The sequence below is a fragment of the Carica papaya genome, chromosome 8, assembly GCF_054855325.1.
Source record: "Carica papaya isolate Zhongbai chromosome 8, ASM5485532v1, whole genome shotgun sequence".
Taxonomy (NCBI): Eukaryota; Viridiplantae; Streptophyta; class Magnoliopsida; order Brassicales; family Caricaceae; genus Carica; species Carica papaya.
This window is the reverse complement of record NC_142316.1, coordinates 29,653,553-29,676,052: the sequence shown is the minus strand read 5'-3', so window position 1 is coordinate 29,676,052 and position 22,500 is coordinate 29,653,553. Positions and strand designations below refer to the sequence as shown.

Sequence of the window (22,500 nt, the reverse complement as noted above, 5' to 3'; positions counted from 1 at the left end):
GTTTTTATTATTGATAAATGAGTTTACTATAAATTATGCTCCATTTGTCGTTTTTGTTTTCTACCAACATTTACTCCTGTGGCAATGAGATAGTGTGATGTCTTTACTGGGTTAGTGTAGCTCATTCCTTACTTAACCATTTCATATCAGGAGTACTTGGTTCCCAAACCCGTCCCGCAGGAAGACAGCGAGTAGATGACTAAGGATTTTATAGATTTATTTATAGCATTCATTACTAGTGTTTGCTTCAGTTAGTTTATTCTTTCATACGTTTAATACGTTTTGGTTATTGTATAAGGGATATTAATCAAAATTTTTATTTCGCTTCCGCACTTAGAATTTTTAATACATACATTTTTTTTTTAAAATTTCTAGAGCCGTTACAGAAACTCTCCTTAGTAAAAAAACAATCACAACCTTTTGACTTAAAGTCAACGAATCATTACCATTTAAACCAAATTATAAAAGTGGAAATACTACAAAGTTTATATGAAACAAATAGCTTATTAAGATTTTATATAATGTATAGTTTTAGAGTTTATAATCAATTAAAAAATTAAATAAATATATACATTTGGCATCAATTGAAAAGTAAATTTATTTTTATATTAAAATTTTAAATAAATAATAATTATCAACATTACCACTTTAATTTTATTTTATTTATTATATATTATTATAATTTAATTATAATAGATGAATAGTAATAATCAGTTAAAATATGATACGATTTTAATACATATATTTAATAGTTTTATTATTTCAAACATAATCTAATAAATAGTTTGTCCTGGATTCCATCTCCTTTCGGTGCATATATAGCTCTCTGTAATGGGCATTCATTAAAAGAAAAACATTATGGCAAAATTATACAACTATACACACACATATACATACACGTGTCTTTACGTACAGCCAGAATACAACTGGGTAACTTAGATTTGCGTGGCGAAAAACAGATGATGTCCGCACATCAATAATCACGATACATATTTTTCTTAATAAAAAACGAAAATATAATAATCACTAATATCTGCATCTCAGATTGTTTATTTAATTTCTTGGGGAAGCTTTTAGGTAAGAGGTCATGTTACATAGTGTTGGTTCTTCCCCCGCGTTTCAAAAATTATTGTCGCAACATCAAGTGGTCATTATTTAATTTGGTACGAAACAAATCCAAAAAAAAAAAAAAAATGTGCAACTTAATATCACATCAACTTAGATCCATGTACATATATATATATATTTCCAAAAATAAAATATATATGTATGATATATCACCGTCAAATAAAAAAACGTGGACCATAAATGTGTCCACTATTACACATATATATTATATGTAACTTGTTATTTTGATGTGTTTTTGTCCCCAAAAACATAATAAATTTTTTAAAATTTTGATTCATTTTAATCATCATAATTTTATATTTAGAATGAGTTAAAAACTTAAATTAATATTTTTATTTATAAAAAAAAATAATTCAACTAAAAATTATTTTTTTATAAAATTTAATTATTTTATTTTTAAATGTACGTGACATGATAGATCTATCGAAATTCATTTGCATTTTAATCATAAAAAAAATTGGGCACACTTGTGGTTGTAGATTAGTTCACATGAAACTAATAAATAAATAGATAAAAAACTTCTAAAAAATTAATGAATAAAATACGTTAACGCAATTAAATAATTAAAATAAATTTAATTTTATTTAAGTCACATATTACATGATTTTACTCATGCAAAGTTTAGTTTATCCATATATTTTCATTTAAATATTATTATATTTCACAAATTAACAAAAATAATTAATATTAATTTCTTATAAAATGAGGAAAAGTTGGTGTTGTATATATTTTATTTTCATACATAATAAATCATTTGTATGACATCACTTTCCTTATTAAACAAAATAACAAATTGAGTTTGAGGGATTGAGAATTAAAAGTCAATCGGTCAGTTTTGGTTGGCTCGATAGTTTACCATAATAAAAACCCACTACAAATTCAATCAGTTCATATTCCGAATTTTCAGAGGGGTAGTTTTGACTTTTTCTTTTCCTCCTTACTGGAATACCGCCATTAACCAACCTTCTCTTCCTTTCTCTTCTCCTCTCGTGACCCTGAACATACAACCCCTGTGTTAACCATTTTCTTTTTCTTTTCCATTTAACCAAACAGTGAAAGCCTGGAAGGAAAACCAACCAGTTGAAAATATTCAACCACACTGATGATTAGCTCCTTTGCTCTTACTTTTTTTTGACTAAGTTACCCTCTCAAACATTGACCTTCCTCCACCTTATCATCATCTTCTTCTCTCTCTGTGACGTGCTTGTGTTTTTCCAAGAAAGAGACACCCATGTTGAGTCTTATACCTATTTGGGCCAACAAATGGGTTTGCTGAGGAACTTAGAGAAGAGAGGACAGAGGGAAGGAGAACAAGAGAAGATGAGAGAAAAAGGAAGCTTGGAAATGGGAACAAGAAACCCATTCAAGGATTATTCTCAATCTCACTCTCCCAACAGAAAGTTCTTCTCTTTCGCAATCTTTGTTCTCCTCTCGATTGCTCTCTTTCGCTTATATTTTTACCCACTTCCCCTTCTTCGTTCTCCTTCTTATCACCTTTCCCATATTTATATCAACTCTTCTCCTTCTTCTTCTTCTTCTTCCCTCCCTCTTGTTCCTTTGTTACCTTCCTTGTCTTTCTCTAAAGGTACATGCTTATATCAAATCTCTCTCTTCTTAGATTGATATTCACGGGGTTTTGTTTCATTATGTTGGGTTTTTTCTGTTTTCTTTTTTAACGATGTTCTGATTTTGCAGAGGAGGAAAGGAGCGATGAAGCTTTATGTGACTACACCGACGGCGAATGGATACATGACGAAATGGGTCCATTATATAACACCACCACCTGTGGCACAATCAAGGAAGGTCAAAATTGCATCAGCCATGGCAGGCCAGATTTTGATTATCTATATTGGAGATGGAAACCCCGGCAATGCGACCTTCCCAGGTTTGATCCAAACAGATTTCTCCAGCTACTTGAAAACAAGCATTTAGCTTTTGTTGGTGATTCCATGGCCAGGAATCAATTAGAGTCCCTTCTTTGCATGCTCGCCACTGTTTCTACACCTAATCTTATTTACAGAAATGGTGAAGATAACAAATTTCGCAGGTGGCATTTTGATTCTCACAACATTACTGTATCAGTTTACTGGTCACCTTTTCTTGTTAAGGGTATTGAGAAATCAGTTGCTTCTGGTCTAGATCATAATAAGCTATTTTTAGATTCTGTTGATGAGAGATGGGCTGCTGATTTGGAATCAATGGATATGATTGTGTTATCAATTGGGCATTGGTTTCTACACCCAGCAGTTTATTTTGAGGGTGATTCTGTATTAGGTTGCCATTTATGTATTGGACTCAATCATACCCAGATTGGGTTCTTCGATGTGTTTAGAAAAGCTATAAGGACTACCCTTAAGACCATAGTTGAAAGGAGAGGAGAAAATGGTAATGGTAATGGAATTGATGTAATCTTAACCACATTTTCGCCTGCACATTTCGAGGGCCGCCTGTGGGACAGTCTTGGTGCTTGTAATCAGACACAGCCTTACAAGGAGGAAGAGAAAGTGCTTGAAATAACTGATGTTGAAATGAGAAAAGGTGAGATTGAAGAAGTGGAAGCTATGAAAGTGAATGGTAAGCAACTTAAGGGTTTTCGGCTAGAGGCGTTGGATATCACCAGATTATCATCACTAAGGCCTGATGGCCACCCTGGAGCTTATATGTATGCTAATCCATTTGCTAATGGAATTCCAGAACATGTGCATAATGATTGTGTTCACTGGTGTTTGCCTGGGCCTGTCGATACTTGGAATCAGATATTACTGGAGGTTTATAAGAGGTGGGAGGTTCAATCAAGAAGAGGAGGATGATTCATGATTTATGATTCATATCATGAATCATGATTCATGATCCATGATTCATGATTCATCACAGTATCAAAACCATAGAGGATATGGGTTTGTTTCAGTTTGTTGATTATCTTTTCCTTACACGAATCGTGCTTGTTGTTTCCCAAGAACAATTATAAGATGAGAATTGATGGAATTCTTTGGTTCTATTGGTCTTTCCTTTTGATTGAGGTAATGAGAATATAGGGGAAGAATCATGTCTCAAGTGAATCCGAAGAGAGTTAATTATTTATGATTGCATAAAGGGTTCCACGAATTTTGGCTAGAATATAGAATATACTAATTGTGTAAGATTGTACAAGTTCTGCTGTTTCTTGTTTAAATCTCACAATCGAAATCTTGGACCTGTTTGGTTTTGTCTCGTGCTTATCAAATTTTTCTGGTACGAAACTTGTTAGAAGGTAATTTCTGTATCTTTGATTCAACACTTAGTCTTGTCTAGCTTGTATAAATCAGTATATTTATGAACTTGGGGCCAGCTTAGCAGAATTGAATTGTTCAATTTCAAAAGTAGAAATATGCCTAAACTTAATGATAATGATTCTTCCATACAGGCTTCATTGTGACGGTGACACAGAAAGCATCCAAAATGTAATGAATGTTGTTTAATGTTAAAACGCCCACCTAATTCACCTTTGACTGCAAACCAAAGGAATGATTATGAAGGAGCAGGTTAGTGGGAAACTTTTTTCAAAAGCCAACATTATCTACCCACTTTTATTAACGTTCTTGGGACCCATTTGCTGCTTTTGGTGTACAATGAAAACTTTATTTAACTTGTATATGAAGATTGAATAGAGGAGAGTAGGTAAGGGTTTAGTTTTACAAGTAGTGTTTCCCGCAAAACCACATAACATGACAAATTTAACACGATCTACTTTCGTAACATGACACAATAAGAAAAGCATTGTAGTAACTTGTATTATACCAATTGACTAAACAATCACCAAGTACATATGTGTGCGGTATACATCTTGATTGTTGAGCATTCTAACTTCTAAGATAGTGTTTACTAAATTGTAAAATTATAGTCGAATGTGGTACTAAACATGTTTTCCAAATATTTTAAGTTAAGTAAAATTATAAAACATTTTTTACCATCAAGGGAAGAATTATAAAATATTTTGTCACAATTTATGATCATGTTGTGATACAGATCATGTCAAATGAGTCATCTTGTGCCAACGACTTTTTTTTTTTTTTTTTCGAGAATTGCAGTCAAATTTTATAATTCAAATTTGAAAACTTGCTCATTTTATTTTCTTGTTTAATACTTATGCTTGTTTAATATTGATATCATACTCTAGAACTTGATGAAAATTAGAGAAAATATTTTTGTCACAATAGAATACATTAATAACAAACTAATGTCACAATACAACATGACTCAAACTTAGTAATTTTGTTATGAAATGACATGATTAGAATGTGATCATACGAGTAAAATGATACGAATAACATATTTGATGATTAATTTTACGCTATAAATAATATAAAATTATAATTATGATACAATATGAAATGATTCATTTGACAGAAATTAGTGAAAGCATGATTATACTCATAAGATAATATTACATACATGTACGCTCAAAATGAATTAATGTCACGATATGAGATAATAAAAATACGAGAATTGTAACTTGATTTGAAACTATATGACATTACAGATTCAACACATGCAGATCATAACAACAATAATATAGAGATACCCTATTAGAAATTAAAGTATTTGAATTCAAGCTGAAATCCTACTGAAAATTATAGGGAAGATCTCGCAGAAGAACACTTGGGTTCAGACCAAGGTTTTAATGGAGATGTGCATTGGGATTATTTGAAGACATCCTTAAAGATTTAAGGTAAGGAATTTAGGTTTGAGGATCTAATGAATATTTTGATAAGAATTTTCTAGAGATGAGCAATATTATTTTGTTTGATTAATGAAATTAACACTTTATTATTATTATTATTATTATTAAATTATTTATTAAATTGTACTTCTTACTTTTTTACTCGTGTATGAATTATCTTATAGATTAAATTTATAACAAGTATTTATGATGAAATTATATATTCTATATTTTTTGACTTTAATTGAAATTGTATTTTATTTAATTTTCATCTTTAATAGTAAAATCATTAAATACTATTATTAAGCTAAATTATCAACTTATTATTATTTTATTGAAAATTTAGGTAACTCATTTTTCTTAGTTAAGATAACTATGGCGATTTTTTTTCTTATTAAAAATAAAGATATAATATTTTTTTAAAAAATATATGATATTATCTTATCAAATTAAAAAGTAATTAATTCAGATCACAGATAATTATGAATTGAGTTTAATCTATGAGAAAAATCATTTTTATTTTTATTTTTTTACTTTTAATGGATCTGTAATGATTGAATCACTTTTTAATCAACAATACTTGCAGATTAATTTGATTATATTTAGCTTAAAAATATAAAAATTAATTTCAAAGCAATGAAATTGATATAAACAACTTACAGATTATACGTAGCTTCCCTGGATCTTATGCTACAAGGTTAAATGGCGATTACTTTTTTTCCCTTTTATGTTTATATTTGTTAGATAATTATATTTTTATTTGTGTGAATGTTATTAAATTAATAAATAAAAAATAGTTTAAAGGTGAAATATTATTACAAAAGTGAATGTGTATGAATTTTTACTCAAAAATCATAAAAAATTACAAACACAAAAATTAATTTATGATAATTATTTAAATTATTAAATATTTACTTTAATTTAATTAATTAATTTATTTTATCGATATAGACATTAAATTTATATCATCATTATTTAATTTAAAATAAATATTTTTTTAAATAATTTATAATAAATGTAAATTTATTGAAAATCAGCTACTATTATTTTTAATTTTATATATTTAATGTAACACCCTGTTTTTTCTTCTTTTTTTCAACGGCATACGATCAACAATTCTATGACCCAACACGCCAGTTTCATACTAATAGCATTCCCCATAAGCAAAACTAGTTCACAGTTCATTATTCTAACTCAAGGTAGAACTACATTGTTCTAACTCAAGGTGAAATACATCAATGACATCCCATACCATACCCTTCAACCAAGTCAACATCCATACTAATATAAACTTTTACAGGCGGTAACCCGCCACAAGGAGACCCTGCCCCGATGGCACTAAAGACTAGACTCCGTACCCAGCAATTCAGATCTCGGCTACATTTGTAACGGCCCCGGAAATTTAAAATGAAATATGTGTATTAAAAATGTCAAATGCGGAAGCGAAGTCAAAATTTCGATTAACATCCCTTACACTAAAACCAAAAACGTGCTCAAAATATAAAAGATCAAACTAACTAAAAGAGAAACTCGAAAGTAAAAGCTATGAATATGACTATGGAGTCTTTAGGCGTCCCCTTCGTCGTCTTCCTGCGGAACGGGCTCGGGAACAATGTCTTCCTGATCTGAAATGATTAAATAAGGAATGAGCTACACTAGCCCAGTAAAGACATCACGATATCTTACCGTCACAGAGGTAAAGGTGGGTAGAAAACACAAAAAGACCAATGGAGCATAATTTACCACAAATCTTTTTATCAATAATAAAACCTTTACCATCCACTTACCTCGGTGAAATTCATAAAACAATATACGAAAGCAATAACATTATCATCATCATGAAATCATATAAATTGTATAACATAATACTTATCACGCCTTTTGTAATTCAATCATTACACAACATATTTTTCATCTTTTACCAGCCTACTAGTATCCATGGGGATCCATAGGAGTCCCGCTACCCGTGAACCCTTAACACTTGTAATCAGATTCCAGGGCCGTCTCCATACTCCGTCCGGTATGGGCGCCAAAACTATAAACCTCAATACCCCGTCCGGTATGAGGGTGAAACGGGCCGTTCCCATACCCCGTCCGGTATGGGCGCTAAAACACATAGGGTCTCCATACCCCGTCTGGTATGAGAGACCACAATCCCGGTAGGGTTTCCTACGGACCCGGTCCGTCCACCATCTCCCAGGATATCTAGTCAGGCTGATCACATTATACAATTATCAATTTACATAACCTTTCATTCCCATTTCCCTCAGTCAGCATCATCAATTCACACGCAAACAAGCAAAACAGTAATTTATGTCAAACAAGACAACATACAGCATTGGTTTCTCAGTCATTCAACCCATAATCAATAAAACAGTAAAATATGCACACGAAACTATGAAATGAAAACATCAGACCTCATACTGTATTTAAAACTGTAAAATAGGCCAAATAACAGTTAACCGACAACACACTAGACTCGGACTCCATTAGCGACCTTAAGCAATTTCACACATTCGTTGATTCAAGAAATACCGTTTTATCATTATTGAACTTTAATACCGTGATAGGAAATAGGGTCAGGGGTCCTTACTAGTTTCGGGGTCCGAACACGGCTTCACAGTGCGCCTACAAGCTGTCCCTAATTTTTCCTGAATTTTTTCCGGGGAACTGAAACGCACTACTGGTACCTGCACGTGTTCCAAAAAATTCCAAAGTAGGCCCAGGGCCCCTTTTGGCCAATATCGCAATTCCGGCATGGCGGCTCCACCTTGCTCCGGTGACGGCGCCGCCGCAAGCAGCGGCGATTCGCCTTGGGTTGGTTGTTTTCGGCCGAATTCGGCCACACTTACATCGGTCTCTGTGCTAAAACAACCTTAGGGCCCTCGGGGGGCCAAAAAATTACGAAAAATCGAAGCTTACCGGCGGCGGTGCTCTCGGGTGCGGCGGCTCTCCGGCGAGGTTCGTGTTTTGGTGATTCGGCTCCGATCAACCTGTAGAGAAAAGAATGGTGATCACGGTGATATAAAAATTGCATCAAACGGAGGCCGGGAAGGGCCTCATCGGAGGCAAAAACCGAGGAGGGACGCGGCGGCGGCGCTGGGTTTCGGCCGTGTTTTCCGGCCGTTTGGCCGAGATTTTGGCTCCGATTTGGCCACAGGGGAATTCAACGTGGAAAAACGAGTCAGGGGTATGAAATTTACCTCGATCGGCGGTCGAAAATCTCTCCGGTGCGGCGGCGGCCGGCTCCTCCAGCGTCTGGTTCGTCTTCTCCGGCGAGGGCAGGCGGTTAGGGTTTTTGTGGTCAGGTGTGGGGGTTCTATTTATACTCTTTTGTCTTTTGATCTCAGCCGTCCATTTTGATTTAATCTGGGCCGTCCGTTTTTGATTGAATCTGGGCCGTCCGTGCACGTGCATTTGGGCCGTCCGTGCGATTGCATCTGGGTCGTCCGTGCGCACGCTTGATCTGGGCCGTCCGTGCGCGCGGGGACGCATCTGGGCCGTCCGATCGCGCGCACGCGGATCGCCAACGTGGCCCGTCCCCGGGTCGACGTGGTCTTTCCACGCGGCAGGTCCTGGTTGGCCAGGGCTGCTGACGTGGCTGCTGACGTGGCGCTCTTTTTTTTTTAAATTAAACTTTTTAAATAAAATTAATAATAAAATTACAAAAATGCCCAATTGTTTTGGCGTTACAACATTCCTATTTCATCTGGAAAACGACAAAAAGTGAGTTCACATAACTCAATACGATAAAAACCAAGTTGCAGGTATAATATGCAGGACAATACAGTTAGTATATCTATATGCATTTCTCTTACACTACTTAAGTCATGCTTTCGAACCACCCTACAACTAACCGTTATTTACCTACTCAGAAAGACCAGCTATTCAATAACATATATAGCAACAGCAACTCCAGTACCCCCATAAGTACCCTGTCTATACCACCTACCTCGTGCCTCAACCCTACCCTAGTACAACACCAGCCCCCCTACCCTGGTAGACTATTCGGGTGCCTATCACACGTGACTCCCCAGCCGAAGTCACACCCTAAGCGCCCCTGTTCACATTCATCACCAATATCAACTACTCGTACGCCCTTCTCTCCTACTCCACCCTAATAGGTCACCCACACACACACACCACCATCTCGTGTCACCAATATCGGCAGCTCATATCTACCACCTCGACCCCAAGAGGCCACACACGCACACGAAGACCATTACCACACGTTACCAACATCGGCGACTCATACTCACATCTCTACTTCTCGACCCCATTGGCCACTCACACACACAATACCATTCTCGCGCGTCACCAACATCGGCGACTCATGCTCACTCCTTCACACCTCGACCCCAACAGGCTACGCACACACACAATCCGTCCACACCTCGACCCCAATAGGCCATGCACACACCCAATCCGTCCACACCTCGACCCTAGTAGGCTACACACACGCACAATCCGTTCTTGCACGTCACCAACATCGGTAACTCATGCCCACTACCCCACACGTCGACCACAATAGGCCACGCACACACACCATTCGTCCACACCTCGACCCCAATAGGCCACGCACGCACACAACCTGTCCACACCTCGACCTTAATAGGCCACACACACACACAATCCGTTCCCCCACGTCACCAACATCAGTGACTCCTGCTCACTACCCCACACCTCGACCACAATAGGCCATGCACACACACCATCCGTCCACAACCTGACCTCAATAGGCCACGCACACACACAATCCGTTCTCGCACGTCACCAACATCGGTGACTCATGCTCACTACCCCACACCTCAACCACAATAGGCCACGCACACACACCATCCGTCCACACCTCGACCCCAATAGGCCACACACACACACAACCCGTCTACACCTCGACCTCAACAGGCCACACACAAACACAATCCGTTCTCACACGTCACCAACATCGGTGACTCGTGCTCACTACCCCACACCTTGACCACAATAGGCCACGCACACACACCATCTGTCCACACCTCGACTCCAATAGGCCACGCACACATACAACCCGCCCACACACACACAATCTGTTCTCGCACGTCACCAACATCGGTGACTCAGGCTCACTACACTACCTCTCGACCTTATTAGGCCACACGCACACTAAGACTTCTCGCACATGCTGGCGATGTTCCCTTGCCAACATTTAAATTTATAGTAACTAGACCAAACTTTCTCCCCTCACCACACTCCCGTTATACCCCTACCAACGTGTCCCTACTCTCTCGCCCTAAACCATACTCTATAGTCCCCTCCTATGCTATCCCAATCTCCAGCAACTACATCCTTATCCCTCGCTAAACCGACCTCTCCCTACGGTTCCATAAGCCTCTTCCCTCATCCGAAACTTTTCATACATGTCAATTTCTATTCCATAGTCCCCTCCCTCTCACAGTCCGAACTCACACCGTCCCACTCACCACGCACGTCCCTCTCACTGTCGCACAGTCCAAACTCACACTGTCACACTCCCCACACTCACCCCTCTCACCGGACACTCACCGAATTCTTTTCTCCTGCTCATTCCGCTCGCGACTCTCTCTGCACCCCCCCTCCTGCACACGACTCCCTTCGTCATCTCGGATTTCCCCCCACACGCCAAACTGCTCACTCCCTGTTCCTCTCAGTGACCTTCCCTCAGTGCTCACACTCACCGCACACAACCTTCTCTCTCTCTCTCTCATAGATCTCCTGTACGCTCCAACGATGCCATCCTCTCCTTCTCACGGCCTCCTCCATGAACGTCTCAGCCATTTCATCCTACACTCCACCTCTCAGCTCCGCCCAGCTACCTACGGACTTCCTGACCTCGGCAACCTGCAAATAGCATCACAACTCACCCAATACCTACACAACTAAAGTTTTTACCGTACCTTCCATTTCCACTTTCCTTCCTCTTATTGATCGCACCGTTCGTCGTCCGCGACTCTCTTCTCTCTCCCTTATCGCTCCTCTCTGCTCCGACTCCCCTCTCTCTCTCTTCTGGAACCTTCTTCCCTCACTTCCTTCCTCCTTCCCGCTCTCTTCCTTCCTCCTTCCCGCTCTCTTCCTTCCCTGCTTTTCTCTTTTCTTTTTTTTTTCCTCTCTTCCCTTTCCTTCCTGACCCCCATTCATATCCTCCCAACTTACCCAAAACGACGTCGTTTTCCCTTTCCCAAAATGACGTCGTTCTCCCCCTCCCAAAACGACATCGTTTTCCCCTCTTCAAAACGGCGTCGTTTCTTCAAAATTTTTTTTTTCTTTTCCCCTTTTTTAGTCATTACATATAATATCAAATCTATTCATTAATTAAGTATAAAATTAATATATGTACTTCTACTTTTTATTTTTAAAAAATAAAATAAAAAATATAAATATATTGATTAATAAAATATAACATATAAAATATAAAATTGATCTCCCACCGAACAAGTAACTTATCAGATTTATTTATTTATGGGTTTTTATTTTATCTTTATTAAAAAACCCAATCTAACACACGTATGTTTCGGTATTTAGTTATACTTATATTTGTTTTTTTTTTGGGGTTAAAATATAAATTTAATTTTTATATTATTTATTTTTGTTTAATTTAATTATTGTTTTAATTTTACATTAATAATTTTTGCATTTTTAAATAATGTTTAAATTAATCTCTTATTATTGACATTTAAATATATGACATTTTCTGATAGATTAGCTGCTTATTTTAATTTTTAAAAATAAAAACCCCTAATTTTCCTGAATCCCTAAAACACGTGCCCGAATTCTTCTTCTTCTTCTTCTTCTTCTTCCTCTTATGCTTTCACTGACATTTGCCATAGCAGTTGGATTATTTTTTTTAAAAAGAAAATCCCTAACTTCCCTGAATCCCGTATCACCTCCCGGGGCCGTCTTCTTCTTCTTCTTACTCCCGCGCCACATTCCTTCCTCATATACTCTTCACAGAGAAATGCGAAAGAGAACTTATCTTCCACATCTCTGTTCACATCGTGTATAAACACATCCATTGGAACTTAATTACATCGATTTCCAAGCTTAATTTCATCTTTGCTGTCCTGGACGAGGCCCTTGAGAATTCTTTCTGCAACTTTCCATATTCCTCTCGAGAACACTTGTAATCTGCTCTAGATTAAAATAAAAAATCTACAAGAACAGAGCATAATATGGGTTTTAAAAAATTAAAAATTTATTTATGGTAAATTAAAAAGGAGAAATGCCAAGGAGGCAGTCGGTGCTGGCGCAGATGGTCCCGACGTTGTCGTCGATGAAGGCGAGGTAGAGTATAAGTATGGATGGAGTCGACGTGGGGCAGAAGGGATGAGTTGCAGCGTTGGTCAGTAATTAATTGTTTTTTTTAATAAATTTTTAACTTTTAAGTTTAAAATTATTTTTTATATGTCAATTAATCCATGAAATGTCGCCACGTGTGTGATTAGTTAACTAATTTGCTCTGTAAAATTTAAGAAGCCAATTTCTTTTTTTGATAAATAAAAATCCAATTTCACTCCTAGTTTTCATCTCCTACAAATTAAGTAAATTCTAAAGTTGACTTTTGTTTTCAACGAAAATTGCTGACTGTTGATTATCTTCTCAGGATGCATATCACCCTGTGATCATCAGCAACCAATCAACCCAAGCAACTCCTCCTTTTTTCGTCCATGGCTACTGCAACTATCTCACTTTCCTTCTCCTTAGATCCTCAAAAACCCAACCAAACCCTGCATTTCACCCCTTCAGCTACCCTACCCAGACAACCTCTTTTTTCTTTCCATAAATCTTGCCGTTACACTTTTAAATCTTCAGTCTTCTCATCTTCTCACTCCTCCTCCTCTTCTTCTTCTCCATCATCGGAAACAAGTACAACAGGAAGCTATTCATTTCTTGAGGAACCATTTAGGACAGGTAAGTTTTTAAGCAATGAAGAGCTTGAAAAGCTCAAAATCCTCGAGAGCTTCGGGTATTACCAAGAACTTGAATCTGGGTTCATGTTAGTTCGGGCAATGAGGCCAGAGGAGATGGACCTCACTGTCCAGTTGCTAGCTGAGTCTTTTGCAGAATCAATGCTGTTGCCTTTGGGTTATGAGTCTCTCTTGAGGTTCTTGGTCAAGCAGTATTTAATAGAGAGGAGAGCCTTATTGCCTCATGCAGTCACCCTTATTGCCTTCTATAGACAGAGGGGACAGAGCGCGGAAGAGGGAGAAGTTTTGGCCGGGACTGTGGAAGTTTCCTTTGATAAAAGGGGTGCTAATGCTTCTCCTCCTACACCTACTCCTCCCAAGAATTCGCCTTATATCTGTAACATGACTGTGAAAAAGCCGCTGAGAAGGTATGTTTTACATTCTGGGACTTCAGATTGTGGAGTTTTTATGATAATTATTTCTTTTGTTTTGTTTTTGATGGTATGTTTCTCTTATCCTGGCTTGTAAACAAGTGCAGTGATAGATGTTTTTTAAAGGGTGAAAAGTCAAATTTTATACTAAATATAAATCAGCAATACATTAGTGAGAAGCCCTCATGAGGTGCTTCTTCATTCCAAATGATAAACAGTCTCATTATACTCCTAGTCTAAGCAATGCTACGAAATATGGAATTACAAAATCCAGAGATGAAACAAAACGAAAGAAAATGAAATGCAATGAAAATCCAACCTGAAATTATGATAACATTCAAAAGGACTCCCACTTCAGTTTGATCTTGACTCTTACTATTTGAGTAGGTAAACCATCTCCCATCTCAAAGCTAATGTTTTGGTCATAATTGCAGAAAAACCCTCATTTGTCTTATCGAAAGCAACAAACGTTATTTTGCTCCAATGATTCCTGCCAACAATACCCATCCCTAGTTCCTTTTGATTTGTAAAGCATGCATCAATATTCACCTTTGCATATGGGAAAGATGGAGGCATCCATGACATAGGAAAACCACTAGAAGGCAGATTCATATCTAGAAGAGATGCAACAGCTAGATATTCTTCTTGCAACTCCACCGCCTTTGAGATTAGAATACATAAGGAGTTTCATTTTTATGAAAAACCAATTTGCCACCTGCCCCCCATGTTGCCCGTGCTACCATATAAATTAACTCTAAGCTTTTGCTCTTTTCCCCCCATTTCTTTCACAATCCATTCTTAAATGCCCATTATCACTTGACATCTAATCCAAGAGAGAAGCATACCGACATGCTTTTGCGAATGGACATCTCTTGACACATGGTCAATTGTTTCATCCCCCTTTCCACATCTTCGGATAGAGGGGGTCCAATTGCCTAATATGCGTTGTCTATGTTTGCCTTTGTTGGAAGTGAGTTATAGATGTTCCCCATATGAAGCGTTGGACTTTTTGTGGGATTTTGCTTGTCATATATATTTCCAGCTAAATTGGGATGAAGAGCTCGAAAGAGATGTACCTTGTGCTTCACCACCATTCTTCTAGTCTAGAGCTTTAAAATAGCCACTTCCTCACTGAATAATCTTCATATTGAATATTCTCATGTCTCCTTGTCTTCTGTGGATTGAAAGCTCAATGGTTTACTCTTGATTTGTTTTGCTTCAAAAGGCAATAGTATACCATTGATCAAACCAGATCTTTATGATGGTGTGGTATGGCGATTAATTAATTCACTCACCTTGGCTTCAGGATGTAACCTGTAACAGGCGACCGAACTTAATAACCTGGCTGGTGTGGAAGCCACTTATTTTGCCAGATCCTGATCATCTGCCCATTTCCAACCTGCCATCTCAAACCTCTCTTTGAGTCGTCATGACTTTTCAGCATACTACACCAAGCATAGCTAGGCATGTTTCTCTAAATTTGCTCGCGAAAAAGATAAGTTGGGAAATACCTGGCTCTTGGGAATCTTAGCCAACAAAGAATCTCCAGTCACCACCAAGTTGTTTTTGCCAGAAAAGCAAGGTTGAAATACTGCAGATTACGAAACCCATGCCCCCAAGTCTTTTAGAGAATCACACTTTTTACCATGCTACCGACTGTATTCTTCTTTCATCAGCTCTCTGACCCACCAAAATTGAGCTAATATTTTCTCAATATTCCCTATTATTGCATCAAGAACTGAGAAACAACTACGTAGGAGTGTATCCAACTTTAAATATCTTTCTCCAATTATTTTTGCGCTTATCAACTTACTAAAGATAGTGTACATCGTGTTTAAGTCAAAACTCCCTCACTTATTTTTAAGGTCAAGAAAGATTAATGAAACATCGATATTGGCAGTTAAGATATTGCTTCCCTAATTTCTCCAAATCCTTATGCTGTGTACGGATTGAAGAAGACTTTTCATAGATAAGCCATGATAACCTAACATTTAACTGTGGTTGAATCAACTTTTTGGAAACTTCGAAAGTACAGTACTTTGAGAGGTTAAATAGACAGGTTTAAGAGCCATGCTCCACCATGGCTCTCAAGGACTCTGGTATGCTTAGGGTTAAGCTGGAAAGCCTGAGTTGGTATCTTCTGGGGGAAGGCATTGATGTGGAAGACCATACTGCTGTGCTTAGGTGCAAAACTTGTAAGGTGCTGTTGAAATATTGGGGTTTGCCTTCAGGAGAAAGATTCAGTAATGATATGATTTTGGGATCCTGTAACTGTGAAGATGAAGAGAAGGCTGGCTAATGGAAAGAGGAAATTTTCCTCTTGGGAAAGGTGGGAGATTAACTCTAGTTAAGAGCCTCCTTCTATCTTGTTTCCACCAAGGGCAATGACCTTGGAGTCGGTTTGATGCTGCTAAAGATTCGGAGGACCAATGCTGCTATCACTTTGAGTGACTGGAAAGTTAGCCAGAGGGCAGGTTAGAGAGAGGGGAGCTTTCCATTAGATCCTCAATTGAGATGAATAAACCTCTATCAGCAAAATGGTTGGGAGATATTTAACTTGCAAAGAGAAAAATTGGGGTTGAAGGCAGGGTTGGAGGAATGGAAGAGGTGGAAAGCCGTATGGGACCCATGTTTGGATATGAATCAGGAAGGATTGGATTCCCTTTGTAGAGTTTTTGGTGTTTAAGGTGGGCAATGGACAGATGATGCGTTTTTGGGAGGAAAATTGATGTGATGGAAGTCCTTTAAGGATTAAATGCCCCAGTATTCTCTCTGTAGCAAGGGTAAAGGAAACCACAGTCACTGATATTATGGAAAGCAGCTTTACAGGCAGTGTGGTTTAAAAAATCCATCCATCTCTTTGAAAACCTCAATGATTGGGGTGTATACGACTAGCTTGATTTGTTGGTTTTCTGTCAAAGTGACAGGTGGATATTTCCAGAGATGCATGCTCCACTGCTGAAAACAGGAAGTTCTGGGTGAACTTTTGATATCATCTGGCTCTCAGAATTCAATGGCCTTTCAATTCTCATAGAAGCATATCTCAAAGAGCAAAGCCTCTCCCTTAATTACTTTTTATTTTTGTTTTTATTTTTTTTCTCTTTCCATATTTAAGCTATTTAGAGCAGAACTCTCACTGCAAGGCAAGAAAGGGGAAAAGAGCTGCCAATTATCCTAAAGAGTGTATCTCCTAATCATCTACTTGTCTTGTGTTCAGAGGCATTCACTCTCATTTGCTAGAACTAGAGATACATGGTCCTAGTTCCCTAACTTCTTGTTCGTAGGTTATCCCGTAATGCATCATGAGGACCTACAGAACCTGATTTTCTTTCGACTTCTGATTTTTTATAAATGTACTTATGCAGCACTTTCTCTTAATGATACTTCTTTTTCTCTCAAAGAGAGAGGAATCCAGTACGCATTTCAACAGATGGTAGTGAACATGGTGGATGTGGTAGAAGTAGTTCTTTTGAAATTTCCCATGTTGCCTTTAATGTCCATGATGTGTGCGCATTACTAATTATGTGAATCTTCCATTTTGTTTTTTATGTTTATGAGATGCATTGTTTTCCTCGTGCCTCAATAATCATTAACATCTATCTACAGTATACTAAGCAAGACTGATGCAGTAGTTTAATATCCCGAAACTTTCAGGAAGGGCATTGGTTGGCATCTGTTGAAGGCAAGTGAGGAGCTAATATCTCAGATGAGTTCTTCAAAGGAGGTGTACTTGCACTGTAGAATGATTGATGTAGCTCCATTCAACATGTACATAAAAGCAGGATACCACATTGTTAAGACAGATAGCATCTTGATCCTTCTGATGTTGCAGAGACGCAAACACTTGATGTGCAAAAAGCTACCAGTCTTTGGCAGCTTTTCACAATTAGATATGCTCATTTCTGATGAGCAGCTTACTCCATAAACAAATATGTAATTTAATCATAGCACAAATTTCTAAGGTACATGCAGTTCCTGCATAATATTTTCTTCTCAAGAATCTCCCTCCATCTGTAAATTGCTCTTGTATGTTTTATATTAACAGTACTCTTCTTCTGCCTTCTTTTCTAATTTGTTTTTTAATTTCAGGGAAGTCTAAATTGTCCTTCTTAAATTTCAGTGTTTAGTAGGAGATGATCAGATGTCAGTTCTTACCCTATTTGGTGCCTCTTATTCAAATAGTTTTATTTTCAGGTCCTGGCATGAACCAACAATCAAAAATTGCATTAGTTCTTCCTTGAAGTCAATTTGGTGGTTTGCCGTCTCCTTGCTTTTAATTAACTCTGTGGGGTAGACACATCTTTTGTTACAGGTAAGTATCATATCTCACGAGTTTCAGCAAATGCAATCTGTCTTATTTTAAGTCTGAACTTGGAGAAAGAATGAAATAATTTTGTATATCTTATGAAGCCGAGCCATAAAATGAACTAAATGAGTACTGCACTGTGCATCACTTTTGGACCCAGTTAGAAGGTAAAAAAAAACAGATAATGAATATAAATAGATTCTATAAAGAAGGAAATGAATGAAAAATAAAATGATTCTATTAGTATGGTAGTAATAGAATCAATTTAAGAACACAAGTAACTTTATATAGGTGATGACTAGATGTTTCCTGTATTTATATAGTACAATCTGTATGGACTCTTTTCCTTATATACATACTTGGAAAAATGCTGATGCTTGTTGCTGACTCCAACCAGACATATGAGGAATATTTCCTCTGGTTTTTTTAATGATACTATTTGACATGAGTCCCTGAGCTTCTAAAGCTTTAAGTGTGAAGAGCCTATTGGAAGAAGATAAGAGGACTCCTTATTATTGATATAAGAAAGCTTCAATCCTGATAAAAAAACTAGGCTTACTAGACCATTCTGAAAGTGGGAATAGCTATACCCAAACCTTTTGAATTTGTACAGATTATTTGTTGGAGTTCTTTTACGCAATCAGACATCAAGGGTCTCTCGCTACTTTCAATACGGACACAGCGAGATCCGAGGTTTGCAAACATGGCTACAGATTCCATGGTGTATGAATTGCGGGGAAGCTCGGGATCTATTGCCTTTCGTAGTTTCTTTCTGTCATTCAGTATATGCCTGACCTGAAACATAGAGGACCAACCATCCATGTTGTTATTTTCTGGAGTTAATCTTTGGGTGTTCCTAGAACTTGGGAATTAGATTTCATTCAAATGAGAAGCTTTTTCTTACCTGTAATACCAGGTTTTGATCATTTGGCCCCTGGTTCAAGTCAACAGCTCTGCGTCCAGTCAGTAGCTCTAGAAGAACGACCCCAAATGCATAAACATCACTTTGTAAAGTGAGTTTCCCTGTCTACTATCCAGCAAAGAAAAATAAAGTCAAAGCGTGGTAGATAACTAAATTTTAGCAAACACGAATATCCAAGAATTCAGACTCTGTTTGGAAATTGGATTGAATTTTAATAGGATAAGATGTTGTATCTAGAAATCTTCTTCTACAATAAAATAACTTAAGTGTGATTCAAGATTTACAACAGATTACAGTTCCTTCTATTTAATTGTTGGCTGAAAACTGCATAATCTCTACATATAATTGATTGTTTTATTTTTTTTTCTATTTTCTCCTTTCATTTGATGTATTTGGAAAATGTGATGGTTTCCAGTTGGATCTGAACACATTATATACCTTGGGCATGTTCGGGATATATCTAAGTTCACACATCACACATGAATATCAGCTTGAAAGCTAAACTAGTAAATTATTTAGGTCATCTAATTTGGGATCTCTTTCAAAAAAACAGGCCTATATGCTTTCTTAGAAAAAACTATGGCCCTACTATCCTGGCAGCCTATTTGTCTCTACTGATGCAAATATCAACATCTGATCGGTTATAGCGGCCTACATCACAAGGATACAATTTATGTCAGTGCTGCAACACTCATTTCATTCTGTTGAGGTCTTCTAATCATGAAATCACTTTTTTTCTCCTTTCAGTAAGTGATTTTTTTTTCCAGCTTTTTAACTCTCTGTAAATCCAAAAGGGGAAGCACTTCAAAACTTCTACTGTTAATTATAATAACAGAAAACTAGCCCCTTTTCAAATCTGTGAACAATATAACAAAGAATCAATGTAGAATAAGGAGTTGTACCGATGTATACTCAGGATCAAAATAGCCAAACGTGCCAAGAACCCTAGCAGTCACATAAATTTCCTGGCCTTCTGGCATCAACTTGGCCAATCCGAAGTCAGATATCTACAAAAGAAATATCAAAACGAAGTTTTAGCTATGTATGTTTTGTTTGATATTAATACCTCCAATAAGTACACTATGATGAAAAGGTAATTACCTTTGCTTCAAAGTTGGAATTTAGCAGAACGTTAGTGGATTTAAAATCTCTATGAACAATTGGAATCCCAACAGAAGAACTTGAATGTAGATAAGCAAGTCCTCTTGCTGCTCCAAGTGCCACTTTGAGCCTTATAGGCCAGCTCATCTTTGCTTCCCCAATCCCTGTAATGAACTTGTACATGCTTAAACATTCAACGCAAGAAAGCTGGTGTAGAAACAGATATTGTGCGGTGGGCCAACCATTTAGGTGATCTTGCAGGTTTCCATTTTGCATGTATTCATACACTAGGAACCGATGCTTCCCATCTGCACAGTAGCCTATTAAGGAAACCAGATTTGGGTGGTCAAGTCTGCTCAGGATGTCGACTTCTACACGAAACTCGCGCTCCCCTTCAGCTTCTTTAAATGGCGGCAGCTCCATTTTCTTGATTGCGACAACCTCCAAGAAAAAATTAATGTATGTGTTAACTATTCTTTGGTTCTTTAATTATCTGTCATTTATCTTTATTGGCTGAAATAATAATAATTGTTCTATTTTGAGAACTTTCTTCCTGAAACTAGTGTAGAAATCATTGCTGCTTTTGTGGAGGGAACATGCCTATTATGTAGCATGTAGAAACAATTATTTTGTAGTATCACAGCATTGTGGAAACTAAAATACCTCTCCTGACCGCAGAATTCCCTTGTAAACTCGGCCAAACCCTCCTTTTCCGAGAAAATTCTCATCACTGAAAGAGCATGTTGCATCTTCCATTTCCTTGAGAGTGAAAACCGATGATCCATGGTGTCGCTTTGTGGACTTGGATGTTTGATTGTCAAGTTGCCAATACTCCGCCGGTTTGTAAACCCCTGAGAAGTTAGGTAGGTTAGTTGATGTTTAGCCTACTAAAGACTATTCTGAAAAGACATGCTTTCTCGGTTTTGATATTAGAAACCCGGTCTTAAGACATGGAGAAAAAAGATAGGAAGAAGAAGAAGAAGAAGAAGAAGAAGAAGAAGAAGAAAAAGAAATTGAAGAAGAAACATACAAGGGTCTGTCTCATGGGCCTTACTTCTCCGCCGCTTGTTCCATGCCGAAACCAACCCGAAAGGCATCTCTTCCTTGAATGATGGATCTAATTCTTGGTTTGGTACTTGAATTTGCAGATTACATTATATGGAGAAGAAGTTCCTGATGGGAAAATCTAGTCGAAGTAGCAGTAGGGAAATAATTTGATGTCATGGATTATCTTAGAGAGGGTAGTATCAAAAACATCAAAGTTTTGGCATAACTTGTCCTGGGTTTATTAGCCTGTTCAAACAAATATGAAGAAAAATGGAAAAGATAGCAAACGTGTAGAAGATAGTAGTAGAGAGTGCTAAAAAATCCTCAGAGAAGTACGTGGAAATCAAGTGAAGTTAGATTAGAGAAATACCCAACAACATTTTTCAACAACCTTAATCTAGAGAGAAAAAAAAAAGATGTACTTAAAGAAAAGAAAATAGGTGGTAAAGTTGGGATTGCTTGCTTGCTTACCTTACGATGGGTGATGGTGGGGGTGTTTTTTGTTTGATAAGGAAATTGAAACTGCAATCCTCTCCCTCCATTTCTATTCAAGTTTGTTTGCTTTTGTTATGAGAGCAAGGTAGCCGTTGAAAGGGTGCTTTCATTTGTTCTATATATGTATATATATGTGTATGCATATACGTGTATATCAATTAATATTTTTTCTCAAGTAATTGATTGAAGAATTACTTTGCCAGTTTTTACCTTTCTACCTTCCCCTGTAAGGCCAAATTAATATTTAAGTAGTATGTTTTCTTCTTCTTGTTTCTTTTTTTTTTTTTTTTTCTAAATATCTTAAAGCAAGAGAGCTAAAAATGGTAATTGATTTGGTGGGATCATTAGGATTGAAGTGGGGAATAGTACCAGTTCTGTCTAGGTTCAAAGCATAGAGTAATTACACAGAAGTATGTAGAAGAATTATTACTGCTCTAATTATTTTTGTTTGA

The 22,500-nt window shown here is 37.2% G+C and overlaps 3 protein-coding genes across 10 annotated transcripts; 2 read left to right on the top strand and 1 right to left on the bottom strand.

Annotated features, from left to right (window-relative positions):
• The first annotated feature begins 2,051 nt into the window (after positions 1-2,051).
• On the top strand, positions 2,052-4,333 carry TBL27 (TRICHOME BIREFRINGENCE-LIKE 27). Its single transcript, XM_022055518.2, has 2 exons — positions 2,052-2,713; positions 2,824-4,333. Exons 1-2 carry the CDS (start codon positions 2,392-2,394, stop codon positions 3,936-3,938), a joined length of 1,437 nt encoding a protein of 478 aa, XP_021911210.1. The 5' UTR covers positions 2,052-2,391; the 3' UTR covers positions 3,939-4,333.
• An 8,331-nt stretch (positions 4,334-12,664) lies between these two features.
• Positions 12,665-22,257, top strand: LOC110826229 (Acyl-CoA N-acyltransferases (NAT) superfamily protein). Of its 5 annotated transcripts, none has more exons than XR_015813864.1 (7): positions 12,665-13,181; positions 13,443-14,174; positions 17,832-18,139; positions 18,372-18,489; positions 19,959-20,151; positions 20,768-20,965; positions 21,185-22,257. XR_015813864.1 is itself a non-coding variant. In XM_088209154.1 (3 exons), exons 2-3 carry the CDS (start codon positions 13,507-13,509, stop codon positions 18,100-18,102), a joined length of 939 nt encoding a protein of 312 aa, XP_088065280.1. In that variant the 5' UTR covers positions 12,666-13,181; positions 13,443-13,506; the 3' UTR covers positions 18,103-18,240. The 5 variants fall into 5 exon arrangements, 2 of the variants coding, with proteins under 2 accessions (XP_088065280.1, XP_088065281.1); XR_015813862.1 differs by having other exon boundaries at positions 19,097-20,151; XR_015813863.1 differs by lacking the exon at positions 19,959-20,151.
• Positions 18,652-21,676, bottom strand: LOC110826228 (Protein kinase superfamily protein). 4 transcript variants are annotated; one of them, XM_088209153.1, is made up of 7 exons: positions 21,537-21,676; positions 21,170-21,357; positions 20,507-20,947; positions 20,308-20,412; positions 19,388-19,510; positions 19,080-19,278; positions 18,652-18,966 (listed from the first exon to the last, which is right to left on the bottom strand). In XM_088209153.1, the coding sequence occupies exons 1-7, from the start codon at positions 21,601-21,603 to the stop codon at positions 18,944-18,946; spliced, it is 1,146 nt and encodes a 381-aa protein (XP_088065279.1). In that variant the 5' UTR covers positions 21,604-21,676; the 3' UTR covers positions 18,652-18,943. The 4 variants fall into 4 exon arrangements, with proteins under 4 accessions (XP_088065279.1, XP_021912524.1, XP_021912526.1 ...); XM_022056832.2 differs by having other exon boundaries at positions 18,652-19,278; positions 20,507-20,670; positions 20,749-20,947; XM_022056834.2 differs by having other exon boundaries at positions 18,652-19,278; positions 20,507-20,670; positions 20,749-20,947; positions 21,495-21,603.
• Positions 22,258-22,500: the final 243 nt, after the last annotated feature.

Bases quoted from the DNA above. Each gene is read 5' to 3' on its own strand.
- TBL27 (XM_022055518.2), top strand. From the start codon at position 2,392: ATGGGTTTGCTGAGGAACTTAGAGAAGAGAGGACAGAGGGAAGGAGAA. The intron at 2,714-2,823 runs GTACATGCTTAT...CTGATTTTGCAG, and splicing joins TTCCTTGTCTTTCTCTAAAG to AGGAGGAAAGGAGCGATGAA.
- LOC110826229 (XM_088209154.1), top strand. From the start codon at position 13,507: ATGGCTACTGCAACTATCTCACTTTCCTTCTCCTTAGATCCTCAAAAA. The intron at 14,175-17,831 runs GTATGTTTTACA...CGAAACTTTCAG, and splicing joins GTGAAAAAGCCGCTGAGAAG to GAAGGGCATTGGTTGGCATC.
- LOC110826228 (XM_022056831.2), bottom strand. From the start codon at position 21,603: ATGCCTTTCGGGTTGGTTTCGGCATGGAACAAGCGGCGGAGAAGTAAG. The intron at 21,358-21,536 runs GTATGTTTCTTC...CTAACTTCTCAG, and splicing joins GGCCCATGAGACAGACCCTT to GGGTTTACAAACCGGCGGAG. The intron at 19,511-20,307 runs GTACAACTCCTT...GCTGGATAGTAG, and splicing joins TTGATCCTGAGTATACATCG to ACAGGGAAACTCACTTTACA.